At 36.2% G+C, this 24175-nt stretch overlaps 1 protein-coding gene across 4 annotated transcripts in view; it reads left to right on the forward strand.

The window, feature by feature from the left end:
• The window catches only part of RBM27 (RNA binding motif protein 27), a 72691-nt gene that overhangs the window by 18972 nt on the left and 29544 nt on the right, over window positions 1-24175 (forward strand). Inside the window, exons 3-10 of one of the 4 annotated variants that reach the window (XM_047864765.1) lie at window positions 119-243; window positions 4968-5059; window positions 5727-5920; window positions 6659-6919; window positions 9346-9633; window positions 12251-12385; window positions 20554-20718; window positions 22566-22715. In XM_047864765.1, the coding sequence (XP_047720721.1) occupies window positions 119-243; window positions 4968-5059; window positions 5727-5920; window positions 6659-6919; window positions 9346-9633; window positions 12251-12385; window positions 20554-20718; window positions 22566-22715 (1410 nt within the window). Of the gene's footprint in view, window positions 1-118; window positions 244-4967; window positions 5060-5726; window positions 5921-6655; window positions 6920-9345; window positions 9634-12250; window positions 12386-20553; window positions 20719-22565; window positions 22716-24175 lie in introns of all 4 variants that reach the window. The other 3 variants (XM_047864762.1, XM_047864767.1, XM_047864766.1) reach the window with 3 other exon arrangements.

A 24175-nucleotide genomic window follows, 5' to 3' on the forward strand; every position in this document is an offset into this window, starting at 1 on the left:
GTTTTGATTCCACTGCCAGTGTGGAAGGTGTTCTGTTTTCCTCAGCTTTGCCGAGGAGCGTGTTGTCAGTCTTCAGTTATTGTTTGTGCAATATTTAAATACTGTTTCTTCTCCTTAGAAACTTCAGGTTTTGTGGATAAACTGTTTGAAAGTCTCTATACCAAGAACTACCTTCCACCTTTGGAACCAGTTAAGCCTGAGCCAAAACCCCCAGTCCAAGAAAAAGAAGAAATTAAAGAAGAGGTAATGTAAAGTTTTCTTTTGCTTTTGGGGGCTTTTTAGATCCTATTCCTAGTATCATTCTTAGTTGGAAGTTGACCTCTTTAAAAATAATTATCTCTTGATTGACTTTTCTGTGTTTGGCATGTTACAGATTCTTTATCAGGGCTTCTTAGTTAACTTCTTAGTTTTTTGGACTGGTAATGTTATTTAGTGTTCCAAGAAATATTTTAGGAATATTGAGAAATTCAGAGAAATCTTAGTGATTTTAGAAAGACAAAACTTGGTTACATGTAGAGGTTTGACTAAAAGATGAAAGCTCAAGAAAAATGATTAAGTGACACATTTTCATATTATACACCAACCATTTTCTCTTTTTTAACCACAGAATATTTTTTATGGTTAAGGTAGTTACAAATAAATAGTTATAATGTTAACATATGAAAGAAAAAAACGTTTTTACAACGGTTGGAGTTTAAAAGCATGATTATATAAGGTAATGTTCTTGTTTGAACTAAGGGGAAACTTTTTACAGAGTTGATTTGTAATTCCTCCTTTCTTTTCCATTTTCTTCCTTCCTTCCTTCCTTTCTTCCTTCCTTCCTTCCTTCCTTCCTTCCTTCCTTCCTTCCTTTCAAAAACCCAGTGTGGGGCTTGAACTCACAATCCTGAGATTAAGAGTCATGTCTTCTATCGAATGAACCTGTCAGGCGCCCCCATTTGTGATTCTTTTTATGTACAGATAACACAGTATTATAAGATTATGGGTTCTAGAATCAGGCTGCATGAGTTAAAATGATAGCTCTAAAATAAATTACTTGCTTCATTTTCACATCAGGATAATGATCATAGTAATACTTATCTCATTGAGGATTAAATGAGATTTTTATATATACACACATCTTAGCTACCTGGCACATGAACGTTGGTTATGATCCAGAAATATTTATCAACTTTTGTTTTTATTATAATTGTTTAATAAACTTTTTATTTGGGAATAATTTTAAGTTTACATAAAAATTATAAGAATAGTACCTAAAACATCTGTATACCATCTATCTTTATTCACCTATTGAAGATTTGTCCCATATGCTCTCTTTGTATATCCACACCCAGAACTATCATGCTCTGAATCTAGGAGTAAGTTAGATACCTTATGATCTCATGGCATTCTGTGTACTTCATAAGAATAACAATGTTCGTTATTCTCATTTTCAGTAAATTTAATTTTGACAAAATACTTTAATCCTGTTTGTATTTCAATTTTATGCATTGTCCCAACAATGTACCACCACCCCCCTTTTTTTTCAATGTCCTCCCCCACCTTTTTTAACAGTTTTTTTTCTCTTTCAGTACATGATTCAATCTAAGAAGCAAGTATTGCATTTAGTTGTCCTCTCTGCTCCATTTTTAAATGCTAGGCTGATTGAATCTATCCATCATTAAAAGAAAACAAGGGGCTCCTGGGTGGTTTAGTTGGTTGAACGTCCATCCAGCTCTTGACTGGCTCAGGTCATGATCTCACAGTTTGTGGGTTTGAGCCCCGCATCAGGCTCAGTGCTGACAGTGCAGAGCCTGCTTGGATTCTCTCTCTCTCCCTTTGCCTCTCCCCCTCCCCTGCTCGTGTGCACGTGCGCTCTCTCTCTCTCTCTTTCAAAATAAATAAATAAATAAACAAACTTAAAAAACAAAACAACAACAAAACGTGGCTATACTTAGAATCAGTTGAAACCACTGTCGCATTTTCGTTTTTGGCTCATGCACTATAATTGTTTCATAAAATCTTTTTAAAATAGGAGACACTCTCAGTATGTTACTTCAAGTAATGGAAATAGTAAGAAACTTTTCTGCTGTACTTGATTGTGTATAAATTTTGGTCTATGTGTACAGGTTAAATCTTTTAAAATAAGTTACAATTTTTGCACCATTTGTCCTTTTCTACAGTCTTTGAAGTTCAGTGGACTAGAAGTATCTGTTTGAAAGATAGCAGGTTTGAACATAAGTGAAAAATTGCATTATTTTGAGTTATTAAAGAACAGTTTAAAAAAAACAAATTGTTGCACTGTTTCATTTTGTATCATACTAAGTTCTAATTTCGAAAATTGTGAAAAATGGGTATCAGCTTCTGCATGTAACAACTCCACAGATAACATCATGTGGTATTTCTCTTGTATTCTAAGATTTTATACAGAACTTAATTGTCATCACTGACATAAATAACAGCTTATTGAGCTAGTGTATAAGTAAAGTAGCTTATCCTAACTCTTCTACACGATGTGGAAAGGAAGGGGTTTGAGGTAGCACATACTTCTGGTCTGTGCTAGGTTGATGCACTTTCTCTGAGCAGTGTAGAGAGTTGCAGATCCATCTAAGGACTGGCCATTTTAACTTTTTTCTTTAAAGGAAAAGGGCATTGTGTATGCCCTCTGATTTATTTATTTATTCATTTATTTAAAAAAATTTTTTTTAATGTTTTATTTATTTTTGAGACAGAGAGAGAGCATGAGCAAGGGAGTGGCAGAGAGAGAGGGAGACACAGAATCTGAAGCAGGCTCCAGGCTCTGAACTGTCAGCACAGAGCCTGATGCAGGGGTCGAACTCACGGACCGTGAGATCATGACCTGAGCCGAAGTTGGACGTTTAACCGACTGAGCCACCTAGGCACCCCACCCTCTGACTTTTTAAAAATAGCTTTATTGAAATACAACTCCCCTACCATACAATTCCCGTACTCACAGTGTACAAATGTGATGGTTTTTATCGTATTCAGAATTGTGCAGCCATCACTAGTATGCTCTATTTTAAATCATTTTCATTATCCAAAAATGAAACCCTGTAGTCATTAATCTATCACCCGCCAGCCCTTCTTTCCCAATCCCCACCACTCTTTTAGGCAGCCACTAATCTACTTATTTCTCTATGGATTTGGCTGTTCTGAATATTTCATATAAATAGAATTATATAATTGGTAGTCTTTTGTGACTAACATTCATTTAGCAGGATGCTTTCAGGGTTCATGTAGGTTTTATCATGTATTCATTTTTTATGGCTGAATAATATTCCATTTTGGGAATGTACCACATTTTCTTTATCCACTTATGAGTTGATGGATATTTGGGTTGATAGACAAGTTGTTAATGCTTTTTTGTTGTTCTGAATAATGTTGCTCTGAACATTCATGTCCCAAGTTTTTGGGTGGCCTTATGTTTTTATTTCTCTTGGATCTTTCAACTCTTTAATAATAGTTTTTTCCATTAGGAATTAATACATGTTCATCAAGAAAATTGTTGCAAAATACAGAAAAGGAAAAAGATCTTCCAAGTTGATGTCTTTTAAGTTTATTTTAATCTTTAAATCCCCCCTTTATACCTACCTGTATGTCTCTCTCTTTCTTCTTTTCCTCCCCACTTTTTTCTCCCTAAATTTTATGTTGTTGAAGGAACTCAGTCTTTTGCTTTGTAGAGTTTTTGCCATCTGGATTTGCTGATTGCATCCCAGGGGAGTAACATATATAGTCTGTATTTCTTGTAAATAGGTAAAGAGAATGATTTTTAAATATAGTCTTAACAAATGTGTGGTATTTTAGCCAGCGCCATATGGTTGCCATATTGTGGCTACCATTTTATGTTGCCTGAGTTTTATTAAATTGTTCTCATCTGTTCCATTCACTGACCTCCTATTTGTTAAGTGAGCTTCTCCATTAGATGGACCTTTGTTTTAGTTCTAAGGCAAATGACTTTATTTCACCTTTCTCTAGTAAAGGCTATATATTTGTTTTGAGATTAATCTTAAAAAAAAAATAAAATCACAAGTTATTTCTGGTCAGTCTTAACCGTTAGGCTTTAAAAAGAAGACAGTATTTCTTGGGGCCCCTGGTGGCTCAGTCATTTAAATGCCTGACATTGGCTCAGGTCATGATCTCACAGCTCATGGGTTCGAGCCCCACACTGGACTCTCTGCTGACAGCTCACGTCCTAGACCCTCCTTCACATTCTTTGTCGCCCTCTCTCTCTGCCCCTCCCCTCCTCACTCACTCTCTCTCTCTCTCTCTGTCTCTGTCTCAAAAATAAACATTAAAAAATAAAAATAAAAAAATAAGACAATATTTCCATTAATTCCAATACCATTTTCCTGTAAATCTCATGAAATGTGTAGTTTATGGCACTTATTTACTTTACCATTTTTTCTTGAAACATTTTCTATGAAATAAATCTACAGCCCTCAAATTATGAGTATATTTTATAATTAGGAAAACAGGAACCATTTTGCACATGATACTTAGAAATGCAGAATTGCTGTTTCCCTACTGCACTTCCATTCTCTACCTTAAACTAACATTTAAAAATTAGTGTATTACTGTTAAAATAATTTCAGCATCTTTTTTACTCCCCCCGTTGCCTAACTTTTTTAGATGTGATTTGCCTCCAGTATGTCTTTATTTCGTCTTTTTTTAAAAAAGTTTATTTATTTTGAGAGAGAGCATGAGACAGCGAGCAGGGGAGGGGAAGAGGGAGAGAGGGAGAAAATCCCAACAAGTCTCCACGCTGATGCATGGCTTGAACCCACAAACCTTGAGACCATGACCTGAGCTGAAATCAAGAGTTGGACACTCAACTAACTGAGCCGCCCAGAAGCCTCTAGACTTCAGTATTTCAGTGTATTTGTGCCCTCTCTTTCGTTAGATTATCAGGTGGATGTGTTTCGTAATTAGTAGAAGGACTGATCTTTCTAATGAATGCTTTCATGTAGGTATTTCAGGAGCCGGCAGAGGAAGAACGAGATGGCAGAAAAAAGAAGTATCCTAGTCCCCAGAAGACTCGTTCAGAATCTAGTGAACGAAGGTTTGTGTTTGTATTTAGTTAGGAAGACACTCATAATTCACTTTTCAGTTACCTTGTAGGGGCATTAACGGGATTTTTAACATATGTACTGATCCCTCTCTCTCTAAACTGATTAAAGAAAGTGAAAGTTACCTTCCTTCCATTCTGTTTTTTGTCTTTGTCATATTTTCTCTTCCTTTTATAAACAGTCATCATTATGTGCTTTCCCCAAGAGCACAGGGGTGGGAGTAGTCTCCTTAGAGGATATTAATGAAATGTTCCATTTGGTTAGGGGTGCTCACTATTAAAATCATCCATAGTATTTTATATTACAAATAGTTCAGTTTATATGTTGAATCATCAGCCTGCCATCCAGAAATTAGTCTTTTGTTTAGGAAAACTTTATTGCAGCCTTTTTTTCTTTCCTACTTGTAAATTTCTTTTTTTCCCCTACCCCTCCCCATACTTTGGATTCACCTCTTTCATTTCTCCCCACCCAGTATACTTGAGGGAGTGTTTTTTCTTATTATATAATGGATCAGAGGAGTTGTGCTGTGGCTTTATGGCTTTCTAAAAAAGCAAGACGTTACGAGTTTTGATGAATCAGGGAGGGTATTTCATACTTCTGATTCGTTTGCTTACTTGGTTTCTCTAGTGTGTATATGGCTTTTATATCTGTGCATTATAGGACACGTGAGAAAAAAAGGGAAGATGGCAAGTGGAGAGACTATGACCGGTACTATGAGCGGAATGAATTGTACCGTGAGAAATATGACTGGAGAAGAGGCAGGAGTAAGAGCCGGAGTAAGAGCCGAGGCCTGAGTCGAAGCCGAAGCCGAAGTAGAGGGCGCAGCAAAGACCGGGATCCAAGTAGGAATGTTGGTGAGTAGATGAGGCTTCCCCCTAAAAACTCTATATTGCTTATTTTCCTTTATCATAACTGTACCAGAACTTCCCTTCAGGGCACATTACCTTTAACGTGTCTGAGCGATATAAAATCTAGAAATGTCTCAAAAAATCTAATACTGATTTTGTTACAGAGACAGGGCTGAGTTTGACTAAAAAGAAGCTGTTGATGAGTATATCATGGTACATGTCTAGGCTTAAAGTCATTTTGTATAATTGAAACTAATGTCATTTCATCAACAAGGCTATCATTGGAGGAAGAGGATTGCCTGCTCCTTCCCCCACCCTCTGACTAAAAATAATTGATTTGCTTTAAGATTGCCTAGAGTTTCTAAAATTAAAAATAAAAAATGTAGGTAGATAACTAACTGGGATCCCAACCACTCATTACCAGGATGAAGTCAGTTCTTGGAAGTCGCTTCTTAGGTAGCTTTCTTATTAACTCTCAGTGGTGAAGCTGGTCTTTCTTCATTATGTACTGATGTTGATGTTATAAAAGATGATTTTACATAAGCTCTTGTCAAGATACATCACGTTGTTGATGCTCCTGCTTTTAGGATATATTAATAATGAGAACACTTTGAAATACGGATAGCTCAGTAAGTTTACTGCAGTGTTCTCTTTTTCCCTGTTCTGTGAAAAAAGGAATCATAGGTTGAGAACATAAATGTCTAATCTCGGTTATTTCTTGTTTTTACTTTGTTTCTAAAGCAGAGCACAGGGAAAGATCAAAGTTCAAGAGTGAAAGGAACGACTTGGAGAGTTCCTATGTGCCTGTGTCTGCACCACCTCCGAGCTCTTCTGAGCAGTACTCCTCTGGGGCACAGTCTATTCCCAGCACTGTTACTGTGATTGCACCTGCGCACCACTCTGAAAACACAACGGAGAGTTGGTCTAATTACTATAACAATCATAGCTCTTCCAATTCTTTTGGTCGAAACCCACCACCAAAGAGGCGATGCAGAGATTATGATGGTAAAAATTGTCCTTTAGATTGTACCCCAAAGTGCTAGTAAAGCAAATGTGAATATTACAGACCTTTTCATTTTATTAAACCATTTTTTTTTTTTTCAACGTTTATTTATTTTTGGGACAGAGAGAGACAGAGCATGAACGGGGGAGGGGCAGAGAGAGAGGGAGACACAGAATCGGAAACAGGCTCCAGGCTCTGAGCCATCAGCCCAGAGCCTGACGCGGGGCTCGAACTCACGGACCGTGAGATCGTGACCTGGCTGAAGTCGGACGCTTAACCGACTGCGCCACCCAGGCGCCCCCAGACCTTTTCATTTTAATCCAGATTTTTGTTAAAAGGGATGGATGAGGAGGAAGATCTCTTTTCGTATATGCTTATTTGCTTTTTTGATTTAATAGTTTGGTTCTGGTTAAGAGGGTGTTCACATGTCATCCATTCGTTTCTTTGTTGTTGTTGTTGTTACTTCAGACAGTATACCACAAAATTTGGTAGGCACTAGGAATTGTAATTTATTTGTGTAGTGTTTGGTGGTGGCAATTTGTTAAGCATTATAACTTAGTTAAAATTTTAATATGCTGACTTTCCATTTGAATGTATGTATGTATTTAGGTGTGTATGTATTTTAATTTTTTATTATGGAAATATTTAAATATTAATGTTGACAGAACAATGTAATTAACCCTAGTGTATCCGTGATCTCGCATCAGCAGTTAGTAGCTCCTGGGCAATTTTGTTTTCATCTGTGCTTTTCTACTGCTTCTTCTGGACCTGTATTATTTGAAGCAAATCACAGACATTATTAACATGTTTCCTGTAAATATAGAATATATATTTTTACATTTTGTTTATTTTATTATTACTGTTTTTAATGTTTATTTATTTTTGAGACAGAGAGCACAAACGGGGGAGGGTCAGAGAGAGAGCGAGATACAGAATCCGAAGCAGGCTCCAGTCTCTGAGCTGTCAGCACAGAGCCCAGCACAGGGCTCGAACTCACGAACTGTGAGATCATGACCTGAGCCAAAGTCGGAGGCTCAACCGACTGAGCCACCCAGGCGCCCCAACATTTTATTTATTTTTAAGTGGGAAATAGAATCAAATAATAATTCAGGCATTATCTCATTCTCACCCTGGTCTCCCAGCCACAGAGTTCTCTTAAGGCCAATTTAATGTTATTTATTTATTTATTTATTTATTTATTTACTTACTTATATATTTATTTTTTAAGTTTGTTTATTTTGAGAGAGAGAGAGAGAGAGTAGGCAGGGGAGGACAGAGATAGAAGAAGAGAATCCCAAGCAGTTGGTGCAGAGCCCGATGAAGGACTTGAATTCATGAACTGTGAGATCATGACCTGAGCTGAAATCCAGAGTCAGGTGCTTAACCGACCAAGCCACCCAGGCACCCCAGTGCTATTAATTTCTTATGTATCTTTCCAAACATAGTCTGAATATGTGTACATAAATATGTACGTTCTCCCGTTTTCTATTTTACATAAATGCTAGTATACTATTCACACTCTTCTGCATGTATTTTTTTTCACAAAGTAGTATTTGCTGGCAGTTGTCCTATATTAGAGCTTCCTTAATGCTTTTTTGAGGTGTTTTAGTATTCTATATGTAGAAAAATATGTTTAACTTAATATGATGTTAATGTGCTTTTGGGGTGTTTCTAACGCTTTGTTATTATGAACAATGCTGCAGTGAATAACCTAGTAAATTGAATGGTTTTTTTCTTCCTTTTTTTTTTTTTCTTTTTACATTTATTTTAAAGTAATTTCTCCACCCAACATGGGGATTGTATTTACAACCCTGAGATCAAGAGTCACATGCTCCACCAACTGAGTCAGCCAGGCACCCCTTCCCCTTTAATATTTTAAACTAAAGTTTCAAACTGTACATATAGCAAGAATGTAGAATTTAGAATAATACCATGAAAATAGATAGTTGAAATTAGATTGTCTAGTTAAGTCCTTTACCTGCTGTACCCTGCCTTTGCTGTTTTGAATCTGAATTTTTTTTTTTTTTATTATTTCCTTAAAGTAATCTCTACAACTAGTGTGAGACTCAAACTCATGACCCCAAGATCAAGAGTAGCATGCTCTATGGACTGAGCCAGCCAGGCACCCTGAGTCTGAATTTTTATTACAAAAACTTAATGGCGAATAGGTTAATCTGATAGTGGCTAGTAGCCTGTTTTGGACCCTGTTACTTGCTATCTCAACAAAGCGTAGTCTCAGAAAGTAGAGAGTACATCTGGCCCTACCTCAGTGATATGTGATGATTAACAGAGTAACACTAAGAAGACTTTAAATTCCTTGGAGAAAAAATACTTTGTAAATCAGATAGGTAGGCTTTTCAGGGTCTTGTTTTATTTGTTTTCTGAACTCTAAATAGATTGTAATAAGATTGTTCTTCTGTTCTTACAGAAAGAGGATTTTGTGTACTTGGTGACCTTTGTCAGTTTGATCATGGAAATGATCCCCTGGTTGTTGATGAAGTCGCTCTGCCAAGCATGATTCCTTTCCCTCCACCTCCCCCTGGGCTTCCTCCTCCACCACCTCCCGGAATGTTAATGCCTCCGATGCCAGGACCAGGCCCAGGCCCCGGCCCCGGCCCCGGCCCGGGTCCAGGTCCAGGTCCTGGACATAGCATGAGACTTCCTGTTCCCCAGGGACATGGCCAGCCTCCACCATCTGTTGTGCTTCCCATACCAAGTAAGTATATGTTCATTGAATATTTCTTTCTTTAGCAAAGAATTGTATTTAGAAGAACCCATCTCAGCTAACTTGACACTAGATTTAAAGTTTTTGAAAGATAGATTAAGAATAGATACCTTCAAAAAATCTTAGGAGTCAAAATCTTGCTTAGTTGACAACATCTTGAGAAATCCCAGTGTTTTGAAGATGTCAGAAAAAAGGACATGCCACTTGGTTAATGAAATTTCCTAGTCTTAAAATCTGTTCTAGAATATTAAAATAATTTTTAAAGTCTTTTATGGAAATTTTCAAATATGGTAGAATAATAATATGTGTACCACATGCATGATCATCCAACTTCAGTGATTATCAGTATTCACCTGTTTTTGTCTTATTTCCTCCACCTTGCTCCCACTCCCCTGCCGCTGCCCCACCCTAGTGTGTGCGCTTTTTGGCTCATTTTTGCTGGAGTAAAATTCCAAAAGTCTTATCATTTCACTAGCATGTACTTTAGTATGAGTCTCTTTACTGATAAGGATTGTTTATTGTTTATTTTACTTTATTTTTTAGTGAACTGTATGCTCTTATCACATCCACCAAAATGGAGTACGAAATGTTTTTATTTATGTCAACGTTTATTTGAGAAAGAGAGAGCAAGCACAAGCGGGGAGGGGTAGAGAGAGGGAGACACAGAATACAAAGCAGGCTCTGGGCTCTGAGCTGTCAGCACAGAGGCCGATGTGGGGCTCGAACCTGAGAACTGTGAGATCATGAAATGAACTGAAGTGGGATATTTAACTGACTGAGCCACCCAGGCACCCCAAGCACAAAATTTTTTTAAATGATCATTTAAAAATTCTTAACAGTTGGTAGTTTAGCAAAAAGAGAAGCAAGACTAAAGTCCTTTTTGTTTTGTTTTGGGTTTTTTTTTTTGGTAATTAGAAAAAACTGGTGAATAGTTTACATGTGTGCAAAGATAGAACAAAATATCTATGTGGAGACATTAACAATTGTTAAGAGATGGCAAATTGTTATTTAAAAAAATTTTTTTAATGTTTATTCATTTTTTGAGAGACAGAGAGTGAGTGGGGGAGGGGCAGAGAGAGAGGGAGACACAATCCAAAGCAAGCTCCAGGCTCTGAACTGACAGCACAGAGCCCAGTGCGGGGCTTGAACCCACAAACCGCGAGATCATGACCTGGGCCGAAGTCAGACACCCGACTGAACCACCCAGGCGCCCCGCAAATTGTTATTTTAAAAAATGATTGCCATTCAGTTTATTAAGCAGTACTTTTTCAGCTTTCTTTTTTTAAACTCTTTATTTTTGAAAATATTGTAGACTCACAAGGAAGTGACAAAAATAGTTTAGCATGAACCCATGTACCAATCACCTAGCTTTCCTGCAGTAGTATTCTTTATAGAACACATTTCATGGGGCACCTGGGTGGCTCCGTAAGTTGAGTGTCCATCTTCAACTCAGGTCACAATCTCACAGTTCGTGAGTTTGACCTGACATTGGGCTCACTGCTGTCAATGCAGAGCCTGCTTTGGATCCTTTGTCTCCCTCTCTCTCTGCTTCTCACCCATTTGCACTCTCTCTTTCAAAAATGAACATTAAAAAAAAAAAAGGAATTAAAAAAGAACACATTTCATTAATGTTGATAAAGATTTGGAGACATTTTAATACACAGATTTAGTATTGTCAATTATATGGCATAATTGTGAAGCTCAAGTTGAGATTTTATTCCCCAGATATAAAGACATCTTAATACATAGAAATTCTCACAATAAAAGGTGTGATATGTGGGAACATTTCTGTTTAATAGTGAAATCCAAGAATGTCATTTTTTCCATGTTGCTATGAAAAATTTCAAGCAAACTGAAAAGTTGAAAGAATTATACACTGAATACCTATATACTCACCATCTAGGTTCCTGATGAATATTTTACTATATTTCTTTCGTCATGTATCTTCCTATCTTTTCCATTATTATTTTTATATGTTCCTTAGAGCATGCATGTGCACACTTGGGGAAGGGGCAGAAAGAAAAGGAGAGAGAATCCCAAGCATGGCTTGATCTCACAAACCATGGGATCATTACCTGAGCTGAAATCAAGAGTCGGGACGCCTGAGTGAGCCACCCAGGCGCCCCAGCCCATTATTATTTTTGATGCATTTCCTGTTGTGTTGCAGACAATCAGTATATTTAAACATGTTCATGATGTTGTAGAACTTGAGTTCTGTAGAACTTTATCATCATCCCAGAAAGTTTGTTCAAGTTACTTCTCAGCCATTTTTCACTCCCATTCTCCAGAGGTAACTATTCTGTTTTTTTGTACCCTGGAGTTGTTTTGTCTGGTTTAGAACTGAAATGTCATCTTAATTAATACTGCAACTCAGAGTGTTGAAGCATGTGTTTATCGAATTCCTTTATTCTGTTCTAAGCTAAAGTAGGTAGTTTAATAATGACTACCCAAATTAGTACTAGCATAGTATTTTTATTAGGAAACATTAGTGTTCTAACTTTTTCTTTCCTTTTCTTTCCCTTTCTTTTCTTTTCTTTTCTTTTCTTTTCTTTTCTTTTCTTTTCTCTTCTCTTCTCTTCTCTTCTCTTTTCTTTTCTTTAATTCTTAGGACCACCCATAACACAGTCAAGCTTGATAAACAACCGTGACCAGCCTGGGACAAGTGCAGTGCCCAATCTTGCGCCAGTGGGAGCAAGACTACCTCCTCCTTTACCCCAGAACCTCCTTTATACAGTATCAGAACGTAAGTAAATACTGCTTGACTTAAAACTGCTAGGGTGTAGAAAAGCTTAAGTTTCAGTGTTATCCTTTTAAAAAATACAATTTGTTTCTCTTCTTATAGACTGTGCCATATAAAAATTATATTTGTATTCACAAGGAAGTTTACTATGTGGTTATGCTCTTTAGTTGTGTATTAACTTGTGTGTTCATGGAGGAGAAGGGCAAGGCCTTCTGTACTGGAGAAGTTTCCTGTAGAGGAGGTAGCAACATTTATATCTCTTAAAGGACATTTCTTTTGAAGCTTTATTCTCTTCTAAAGGAAATTTATTTGAAGCTTCTGTTAAAAAATTGTACCTCTGATTGAATTTCCAAAGCACAAGGCTTATCTTCTAAGAATATACAAAAGGTCAGATAAAATATGCCTAATAATTAGAGTGAAGATAGCGAACATCATTTGAACTGTAATATTTAATGGCTAGGATATTTATAACATTTATGTTTATAATATGTTGTTCTTCAGTCCTAATTCTTTCTTTTTTCTTAGGTGACTTTGTTGTTTATAGTTGATTTATAGTTGATTTAAAGTTTTTTAAAAAATTTCCCTAATAGCATAAAAGTGATGTAATTAGTTGTTAAAAATGTCAGGTTGTGAGTTTTTAATTTTTACAGAGCTATGTCACTTTATCGATAAATTCATCTTTTATGCAGTTCTGTTTGTCAGGCATTTTTTCGTCTTTATCATACCATGGTGAGACAATTCAAAGTAATTAATAAGCCCAGGTTTAAATCCTGGTTCCATTACTTTCTGTCATTGTGACCTTGGACAAGTTACTTAACTTCTTTGTATCTTAATTTTCTCTTCTGTCAAATGGGAATAATAATATTACTCACCTCATTAAGAGTGTTTGAGGAATAAAGGAATATATGTATGTAAAGTATCTAAAATAGTACCTGGCATCTAGTAAGCTAGATGTGGTGGTTAGTTTTTATAGTTATTATTGTCTGCTTAAATTTTAACTTTTCTGAAATCAAACATAATTATCTTCTCTTTAAGTCTCTACCTCCACTATCCCTGTCTTTATAAATTGAAATAACAGCCATCTAGTCACCTAGAATTGAAACCTTGACATTATTGACTCATTGCTTTGCTTTTTTATATCTAGTTAGTAAAAAAATCCTTTCTCTTTTTCTTTGAAGTATCCGTTTCTCTCTATTCCTCCTGTGGCTTTTGCCCTCATCCACACTTGAATCACCTCACATTTGGATTATTGCTGTACTTCTTTTGACTCCCATTATGTTTCACTCCCCCTAAGTCACACCACATAGTGCTGCTAGTTTTCCTAAGAAAGCCGTTCATGACATGAGAACTCTTTAGTGGCCACAGTTTTCTCCTAAACTATAGATGAACCCTTCCCTGTAGCTTCTCTTTTATATAATAGGTAATCTCACTGTGCTCTCACATACATCTTCTGGTTAGGCCATTAATATCTTGTCTTGTGTCCCTGTCTTGACTCAACTTTCTTTTCCTGTCTTCATTCCTAGTAATGTGCTCTCTCTCTTCTCTTCTTTCAAACCCCACATCTTCTAAGTACATGGGGAACATTATTACTCTGTTGTAAACTCCGACAAGACCAAAAAGCATTTCTTACATAATGACGTATAATTGTCCATAGGCCTCCTGTTAGATTTCTTTTCATGTATATTAAGTTTATGTTCAGCTGAGCTTTTTCAGAACAGAATATCTTAGCCTCTCATAGTCTTCTAATTAGTGCATCTTTGTTTTACTGCTTCTCTTATTTTTCAATTAGACAAATCTTAAATGTAAAAATAAAGAAGATAGTATAATGTACTGCCATATACATCTGTTACCTGGCTTCAGCATTTATCAGTCCTGTATCATTTATTTCCCCCAATTGAGTTCTTAACATTATTAGTTAATGCTTTTGGACTTAACAAGTACAAAAAACAGATTATTTATCTGAGAGTGTATTGCAGATGGCTCGTTTTCTTAGTGTTAAATTTAGTGTTGTGACTCACAGTAAAAATTCTTTGTTTTTGATTTTTTTTCTAAGTCTGGCAATTACCATTTAATATTGTTAAATTTAACATAGTGACTGTAAAAATTCCACTTTGATTTTAATTTATAAAAATCTGACTGTTACCATTTATTTTAGTGACTTAGATGTTTGTTAATTGAGCAAGTATTTGGTGAATGCCTGCTATGTGCCAGGTATTGTGCTACATGCTTGAGAGCAAAGTTGAACAAGGTATCTAACCTCATTTTACTTGCACACCATTTTTTATTTTTAAGTTTTTGTGTGTTTTTTTTGTTTGTTTTTTTGAGAGACAGTGTGAAGGGGAGAGAAGGACAGAGAGAAGGAGATAATCTTTAGCAGGCTTCAGGGTCAACACAGAGCCTGATGCAGGGCTTGATCTCGTAACCATGAGATCATGATCAGAGCCAAAATCAAGAGTTGGATACTTAACCAACTAAGCCACCCAGACACCCCCATTTTTCTATTAAAAATTTTTTTAAAAATATTTATTTATTTTTGAGAGACGGAGTGAGCAGGGGAGGGGCAGAGAGAGAGAGGAGACACAGAATCTGAAGCAGGCTCCAGGTTCCAGGTTCCAGGTTCCGAGCTGTTAGCACAGAGCCCGATGTGGGGCTCGAACCCACGAACTGTGAGATCATGACCTGAGCTGAGGTTGGATGCTTAACCAATTGAGCCACCCAGATGCCCCCATTTTTCTCTTTAAAAGCAAGAATATTTTGTTAATATATTAGTAACTGCTTTTCAGAAGCTGGTAACATTTTTAAGAAAATTTGGAGGAGCAGTATAGTTAGCAACTTCTTGTTTGCCCCCATTAAGAAACTATATGTGAAAAATTTAATATTTCTGTTTAAAACTACATTTTTATTTATAAAAAAAGACAGTACCAGAATAAAGGACAATCCTTTTATGTTTCATTTTATGAAATATTAATTTTTCCCTTCATTTTGTCTCAGACCAGTAAAAGGTGATAGCTTCCTTTTGGCGTTTGTGAATTACTGCTTTAGAGGATAGTCCCATATACGCACCAGTGTCTTGAAGAGATTTGGTTGGCAGACAAATGTCTTGAAAGTTACAGAATTATTCATATCAGACAATTTAAAACTCTTTGTGCTATGCAAACTACTCTCTTCCTTTTTTAAAAGTTAAAATTTGATTCTAAAATTCATAGGGAAATTTGAAAACATAGGAGAAAGTTTCTGATTACAATGTAAACAGTTAAACATTTTTTTGGTGTAGTTTGTTAGGCATAAATTTTTTATATCTTTGTATTTAGTTGTTTTAAAAATAGCTTTTTTTTTTTTTTATTTCCTTTGAGATATAAGTTGAATCCTTCAAATTGTTCAGGTATATTTTTCTTAATAGTGTAATGAGTAATTTCCCAAAAAATTAGAACTTCACTTCAAAGTCAAAAAATGTATTAGAGAACTTGAGCTCTCAAAGTTTAACAAGTTGGGAAGGTATAAATTACGGATATTTTGTTGTTAAAATTCACAACACAGAAGATGTTTATAAGTGGAATACAGCATATCAAATGGTATTTACTTGTGAAAATTATGTCTGTAGAAACCCAGGACATACAGAGAAAAATGAAATCTGGGGTTTTGGAAGGAAAAATAGAGGAGTTTCCCTAATGCTAGGTACTGGGAATATACAGATGAGTAAGAAATGATTCTTGTAACAAGTTAATCTAATAGTGGAAAAGAAATGTGTTTTTTAAAAAATAGCATATTTTGCCATTGTAACTAGATGAACAAAGTGGCTCAGAAATACAGGTGACAAAGGAACTAATTCTGTCAAAAATAAAACATCCAGCCTGTGGTTATTACTTGTTTTGGAATAGGACAATTGAATATTAAAAGAAAAGGAATTATCTTCACTGTGTAACTGGGTAGGGTATATATGGCCTCTGGTAATGCTATTTAAAAGGTGTTGTCAAATAGATACAGTTTAGAAGAAATTCTGAAATGTTGTTTTGTTGCATTAAAAATGTCACAGATACTCTGAAAATGACTTAAGGAATATAGATGGAATTGTATGGAAAGAGAGCAATATCATAACACACATTAAAATCACCTCTGTCCTCTGCGGTACTCAAGACATTTTGTCCAAATTTGAAATAACCAATTCAGTGTATAATTTTTTGGTTTTCAGGACCAGTTTTAAGTATATTCCCCTTTCTCCTTTAAATTTGGTCTCTTTTTTATGTTTCTCTGAAGAAGATGTGGTAGATACATTTTCTCATCGCTAAGCTCAGTGTAACGAGTGTGTGCAAGAGTAATAGTAGAATATAACATCCTGTATTCTACAGACTGATGTTTTGGGTTGAAGGCAGTTGTCAGTCTCCAAATGAATTTATGTAAATTATCTTTCTTAAAATACATTTCCTGTTACCGACTGTGTAAAATTATTTAAAGCCCTGTACACCTACTAAACTTGAGATTCTGCACTTAATTCTGTGGAATGCATAAATAATGTTTCTTTGTGCAGAATCTTGGGTTTTGAGGTCTAGAAAATTTATTCGTATCCGATAGAGTCATTGAATGTTGTCTGGGGCATCTCTCCCCTTGTGTTTTACTTTGTTTTGTCTTGCATTCATTATCTTATTGTCCATTTCAGCATACAGATTTTCATCCAAAATACTTGTCATTGGGATACTTTTAATAAATAAACTTTCATCGCTTCTTTAAGTCACTCTTTATTGAGTTCCTACTATGTACCAGACATCATTTAGACCCTGGAACTTTAGATGGTGTGCCAGGGACCTTGGATTCTAATACTGAAGATACATGATCAATATGGCCAATAATTGGAAGGTGTAGCTTTTTTGTTTTCTAATTGAGCTTTTAGTTTAAAGCTTAAGATTTTTTCCCCCTTGGAATACTCTTAAAGACAAAATCAGGAAATTACAAAGAGTAGCTAAAAATTCTATTTGAGGGGCGCCTGGGTGGCGCAGTCGGTTAAGCGGCCGACTTCAGCCAGGTCACGATCTCGCGGTCCGTGAGTTCGAGCCCCGCGTCGGGCTCTGGGCTGATGGCTCAGAGCCTGGAGACTGTTTCTGATTCTGTGTCTCCCTCTCTCTCTGCCCCTCCCCCGTTCATGCTCTGTCTCTCTCTGTCCCAAAAATAAATAAACGTTGAAAAAAAAATTAAAAAAAAAAAAAAGAGTTAAAATAAAAATAAAAAAAATAAAAATTCTATTTGAATAAAGACTATCTTCAGCTGACTAGAGTTAACATTAAGAAGGTGAAAATTTGGGGGTGCCTGGGGAGTTCAGTTGGTTGTGTCTGATTCTTGATTTCGGCTCAGATCATGATCTCATCGTTCGTGGGTTCAAGCCCTGTTTTGGGCTCTGCACTGATAGCACAGAACCTACTTGGGATTCTTTTTCTTTCTCTCTGCTCCTCCCCTGTTCACTCTTTCTCTCTAAAAATAAATAACTAAACTTCATTTTTAAAAACTGAAAATTTTGCTGTCAGGCATATAAGATATATGAAAAACTTAGCATGAACTTGGAGTGTTTGCACTTTGAAATTCTCCATTCACTCTGTACTGATCAGAACTAAAATTAATGAATATAAGTTGTGATCAGCTCACCTTCACAGTTATTGTAACATACTTCATTTAAGAAAATTCAGATACACAAAGAAGGAAAGCAAATACTGCAGGAATCTTCAGGTACTCATGGCCTTCAATGCTTCTCAACATATGGAGTTAATCTTGCTTCATGTATAGCTCATCCCTGACTTGATTATTTTAGAACAAGCCCCAAACGTAACATTTCATCTGTAAAAACTCCATGGTATATCTTTGAAAGATAAGGATTGAACACACAATCACAGTACTTTATTACACTCCCAAAATACTTGTAAGTTTACTGTTGTCAAATATGCCATCAGTGTTCATATTTCCAAATTGTATCATAGGTGTCCTTTTACAGCTGGTTCATTTGAAGCTGGATCCAAACAAGGTTACATATTATATTTAGAAGATGTATTTCTTAAGTCTTACACCTATAACAGTTTCTCGTACCTCTGTTTTGTTTTTTCTTGACCTTTATTTGTTAAAGAAACTGATGATTTGTCCTGAAGAATGTTTTCACATTCTGGACTTGGCACATTACACCCCCTTGTGTCATTTAACACATTCTTCTATCTTCTGGGTTTTCTATAAATTGGGGGCTAAATTTGGAGGCATTGGATTCACATTTGTTTGTTTTTTGTTTTTGTCATGAATATTTTATTGATGTACTTCCTACTACAGTATTTTATGATGTACATAATATTTCTTTTCTGTATTGTAAATGCTGATCAATGTGTACAGGTGTTTTCATCCTGATTGATCCATTTTGAAAGTTGTTCATGGTTTCAGCAGCCATTTGTAATCACTGCTTAGACCTGTTGTTTCATTAAGGGTTGTTGAAGAACATCAGACTGCATTTGAATAAACAACCATCTTTCTAAAGTTAAATGCATGTTCTTTGTCATTCATGTTGACAAGAAGACATTGTGCAGATTAGCCTTTAACTTTTCATTTCACTTTAAGACAGTTAAGTATACTTGGTACATTGAGTGCTGTGTCCAAAATTTAAACTAGTTGTATGGACTGAGAATGTACTTCCCCATTTTTCTCTTTAGCACACCCCTTCATTCTGCAGGAAATTCTGCCCAGTAGGTCATTCTTACAACTATTTTCAGATTTCGTTGATGATATGTTAGGTTGTTTTTGCAATGTAGTGATCAAAAGATTCTTTTTTAATGCAAATTTTGAAAGAATTGGTGCTAAGCACACAGTTTTGTGGTCTGCTGTACAATATGATTTGTCACCTCCTTCTCTTCATACGTAGCAAGAGAAGGGTAGTAAAATTTAGTACATCTGTTTCTCTTGTACGTTTAATATAAAATCAAGTGGCTGTATTGTGGTTTGTTCTGTTAAAAGTGTACTAAAAATCTTTTGGAGGGGCACATGGGTGGCTCAGTCAGTTAAGCGCCTGACTTCGGCTCAGGTCGTGATCTTGCGGTCTGTGAGTTCGAGCCCTGCGTCGCACTCTGTGCCGGCAGCTCAGAGCCTGGAGCCTGCTTCGGATTCTGTCTCTCTCTGCCCCTCCCATGCTCATGCTCTGTGTCTCTCTGTCTCTCAATAATAAACGTTAAAAAAAAAAAGTTAAAAAAAAATCTTTGGAATTTTATAACTGTTAAGGAAATTTATCAGGTGTAAAAGAAATTCTAAATTCACTTATCATGTGCCACATAGTGAACATCTGACTTTAAATATAAAGTGTTGAGTAAACATAAATAGGTCTCATGGGGTAGTCAGTAAAACATACTATTAAGCGTCCAATGAAAGAAAAAAGCCTACTCCTTGGTACTTCTTTTTAAATCTTTTTCTACCAAATTTGACTTCATTGTGTCAGAGATTCTTGTGTAAATATATGTAAGCTCTAAATGTGCTTTTTTTCAAAAGTCATTCTTAGTATCTGAGGTAATTTCATACGTACAGTAGTTGGTCTGTTTATCTTGGGTTTTGTCCTTTTTTCTTTGTACTTGTTATCTACCTGTTCATGGGATAACAAGTTTTCACTGTCTTGTTTAGTGTTTTCCTTTTGAACGTTTCTCATTTTCTGTGAGGATATGCTTGTGGTGTTTTTTGTTTTTAATTTTTTTATTGTTTTTTCTACTCCCAGTTATGGGAGTATGTTTTGTGTCAACCTTAAACTATGTGGTTTTGAGGAGAAGAGTTTTTGTTTTTAATGGATGTGATAGTCTTCAAAAAACTACATGTCTTGTTGGATACAAAACTGTACACAAGTAATAGCTCAGGGCACCTTTACCTGATAGTGTGATATGGTTGACTGTTCAGTTTTGGGTACAATTAGCATATAGTTGTTCCACTTAAGATTGTGAAAAATGGAGATTGTGCAATCATACTGCCTAATTCTCACTCTTTCTTTATACCTCAGTGCATCCTAACTGGTTATGTGCCTGTTTCTTGAGTTAGGAAGAATATCAGTAATACCTTTCTCGACTGGCATTTTGGTGTACTCTTTCTGTTCTTGGCTAAAGTCTCAGGAAGTACATCATTCCCTGAGAAGCTTGTGACTCTCATTCCCAGCTGCCCTCCTATTCTTTCCTCTGTAGGACAGCCCATGTACTCTCGTGAACATGGTGCTGCTGCATCTGAGCGACTTCAGTTGGGGACACCGCCTCCTCTGTTGGCAGCTCGTTTGGTGCCACCTCGAAACCTCATGGGATCCTCCATTGGGTACCATACCTCAGTCTCCAGCCCCACCCCTCTGGTCCCAGGTAAGCTTTGCTACAGATGGCTGGCCATCCACCCTCTGATCTTTTTGTACCATAGCTTGCCAGCCTGCGTGGTGACTGGCATCCTGATCTGCCATCACAAATTCCCACTGAACCTCTTAGGTAGTTTTCTCTTCTGTTCCTCTGCCTCTTTGATTTGTCCCTAGTGGTTGCTAGATTAGGCCTCCTGTGTGTCTGTCATCTCTGGTGTCCTCTATGTTGACTTTTAGTGCCTCAGTAACAAAAGTCATGGTAGTTCCTTGAACTGATTTCTAATACAGTAAATAGGAAGAGAATATCTACTTGAATATTTTCTAATCAGTTACACATTACAAGAAAAACTAGGATAATTTTTTAAAAAGCAAACCAAAAACATCTGTTTTTCTTGCTGATCACGGATGAGCATATCTTTTTTTCCCTCTCTGATCCATGTATGACCTGGCTGTGTATAATGTAGTAATTTCTGGAAAACTCTTCCCTCCTACTTATGTGTACCTTTGGAAGACCTGTGGAGTGCTTTGTGGGTGTTTCATGAGGTTTTTAACATTTCTTGCTTTCCCTTTAGATCTGAGTCCATCATAACTGTCTAAAGGACTTTTGAGTTTCTAGGGGTTCTGTGTATTCTCAGGAATGATAGAACAAGGTCATTTTATTATGTAACTGCTTTAAAACCTACAGCTATAGGAGATTTTCTTTCAAGACTACCAAGTGGTAACTGAAAACTTTTTTATCATAATTTGCTGATCTTATACTTTGAATCATATTGATTGGCCATTAGTAAGGATCTGAATGTCTCTTACTTTGTAGCTGAAACTTAATATGAATGCCATAGAGCATTTTTCCACCAAGGAAGAAAAAGAGACGCAAGGACTTCTAAATCACAGTTGTGAAAACCAGTGTCTTCACTTAATCTTAACCCTTGTTTCATTTTATGTAGGATGAAGAGGATATATACCACTTAGAGATGAACATATTCAGAATTTTTTTAATACTAACAAAATAGCCATTTAGCATTATAATTTTAAGAATTAAGTATTTAGTTGTAGAGAAAACAAAGGGAATGTGATAAAAGTGGCATTGATGGGGTGGTTGGTAGTAACATAATGATTATATTTGTAAATGTAAAATTTTTTTAGCTGTTTGAAATAAAACATTTGAAATGTTTTATGTATGAAAGCAGCTATTATATCTCCATTTTAAAATGTAGGTAAGCAAATTAGTAGATTGATTTTTTTCTCTATTTTTTTCCCTACTTAAAAGAGTACCTAGGGTGGGGGGGGGGGGGGGCGGATGGCTAAATGGGCAAGGGGCATTAAGGAAGACACTTGATGGGATGAGCACTGGGTGTTCTACCCCGGGGATGAATCTACTCGTAAAGTCATTATTGCTCTATATACTAACTAACTTGGATGTAAATTAAAAAAAAAGAGTACCTAGAAATTGGTGAAACATGATAACAGAGGAAACTCAACCAGTCCTTTATATATAGTATTCATATATGTGCATATTTCTTTTAAAAATATTTAAGAGATGTTTGGATTAAGTGATTAATATATAGGATAAAAATGGCTAGCTAAGGTAAATGAATTTGGAAATATCTCCGTAATCAAGAACAGATATGTGTATCTGTGTTTTGAGACAGGAGCGTTTTTATTTCTTTCACTTCTAACAGGGGTATTATTGTAATTCAGATTGTGTGTGTGTGTGTGTGTGTGTGTGTATTTGTATGTATGTATAGGTTGATATATTTATCAAAGAAAAATTCATTTTTTGCAGTTGTTTATAGTAATGAAAAATTACTTAACTACTCTCTTATTTGTTATGTGTTTTGTTGTTTTGTTTTCCCCCAGATACATATGAACCAGATGGTTATAATCCAGAAGCTCCTAGTATTACCAGTTCTGGTAGATCTCAGTACAGACAATTCTTTTCCAGAACACAGACACAGCGCCCAAACCTGATTGGCCTAACATCTGGAGATATGGATGCAAATCCAAGAGGTGAGAATGCCTCAGCCTTTGTTTGTTGCTGTTTTACAGGAGTTCAGTATAGCATTTCAGACCTCACTAGGGTCCAAAATTACTTACACACTGTCCTTTTGAAGAGTGCTCTATAATCATCTCAAATAAATGTTTTTGAATAACTTTGTCTCCACATTTTATTTTAAAACTATAATTAGAGGGGCATCTGGGTGGCTCAGTCGGTTAAGCGTCCAACCCTTGGTTAGGTCATGATCTCACAGTTTCATGAATTTGAGCCTTGCGTCAAGCTCTGCACTGGCAGTGTGGAGTCTGCTTAGGATTCTCTCTCTCCCCCTCTGTCTGCCTCTCCCCAACTTGGGCTGTCTCTCCCAAAAAAAAAAAAATAATAATAATAATAATAAAGCTATAATTGTAATATATTTATTTTAAAATAAAAATAATACTTTTTTTTAATTGCTTTTTTTGTATACCTTTAGCCTGTTTTAGCTATTTACTGGGCACTGCACTAGATATTAGGTAAAGAAAGATGAAATGACATGGTCCCTTGCCTTCAAAGAATTTGATCACTTCAGGGCCTACTTTGTATCGTAAGAGCTGTGTTGCACACTAATAACTGAGAATCTAAAATACTGCAATAAGATGATTATTTGATCTTTTTTAATATTTATGATTACAACCATATGTCAGGATCTTTACAGAGCATAGTCATAAACCTTTAAAAATTAAATGCAAGCATTTACCTTTAATATGGGTTGATGTCCTCCTTTCTCCTCCCTTAAAAAAGTTGGTTTAGGGGCACCAGGTGGCTCAGTTGGTTGAGCATTCGACTTTGGCCCAAGTTGTGATCTCATGGTTTGTGGGTTTGAGCCCCACATTGGGGTTTGTGCTGACAGCTCAGAGCCTGGAGCCTGTGTCTCCCTCTTTCTCTGTCCCTTCCCCGTGTACTCTGGTGGCTCGTGCTCTCTCTCTCTCTCTCTCTCAAAAATAAATATAAAAAAATCTGAAAACAAAAAAGTTGGGTTAAAAAGTTTGATGAGGTTCCAGTTTTTCTTACTATAGTTGGTTTTTTGATATTTAATTTTAATTTGAATGACTGTCCATGGGACATCCTGACAGTATTTATCTTTTTTTTAAACATTTTTTAAAAGGTTATTAATTTATTTTGAGGGAGTGTGTGCATGTGCACGAGTCAGGGAGGGGCAGAGAAAGAGATTCCCAAACAGGCTCTGCATGGAGCTGGGCTCATAGCTTGATCCCACAAACAGCAAGGTCATGAGCTGATCAATAGTTGGATGTTTAACTGAGCCACCCGGGCACCCCCCCGACAACGTTTTTCTGATTTAGTTATATGGTGACTATTTTCGTGTTCTTACCTTCTTTCCTGTCTTGATTTTATTAACTTTTATTTACTGCCATTAGTATCATTGTTACTACTGCAAGCTAACAGTTTTGTGTCAAGATGAAACCAAATGCTTTTG

Source organism: Prionailurus viverrinus, chromosome A1 (assembly GCF_022837055.1).
Source record: "Prionailurus viverrinus isolate Anna chromosome A1, UM_Priviv_1.0, whole genome shotgun sequence".
Lineage (NCBI taxonomy): Eukaryota > Metazoa > Chordata > Mammalia > Carnivora > Felidae > Prionailurus > Prionailurus viverrinus.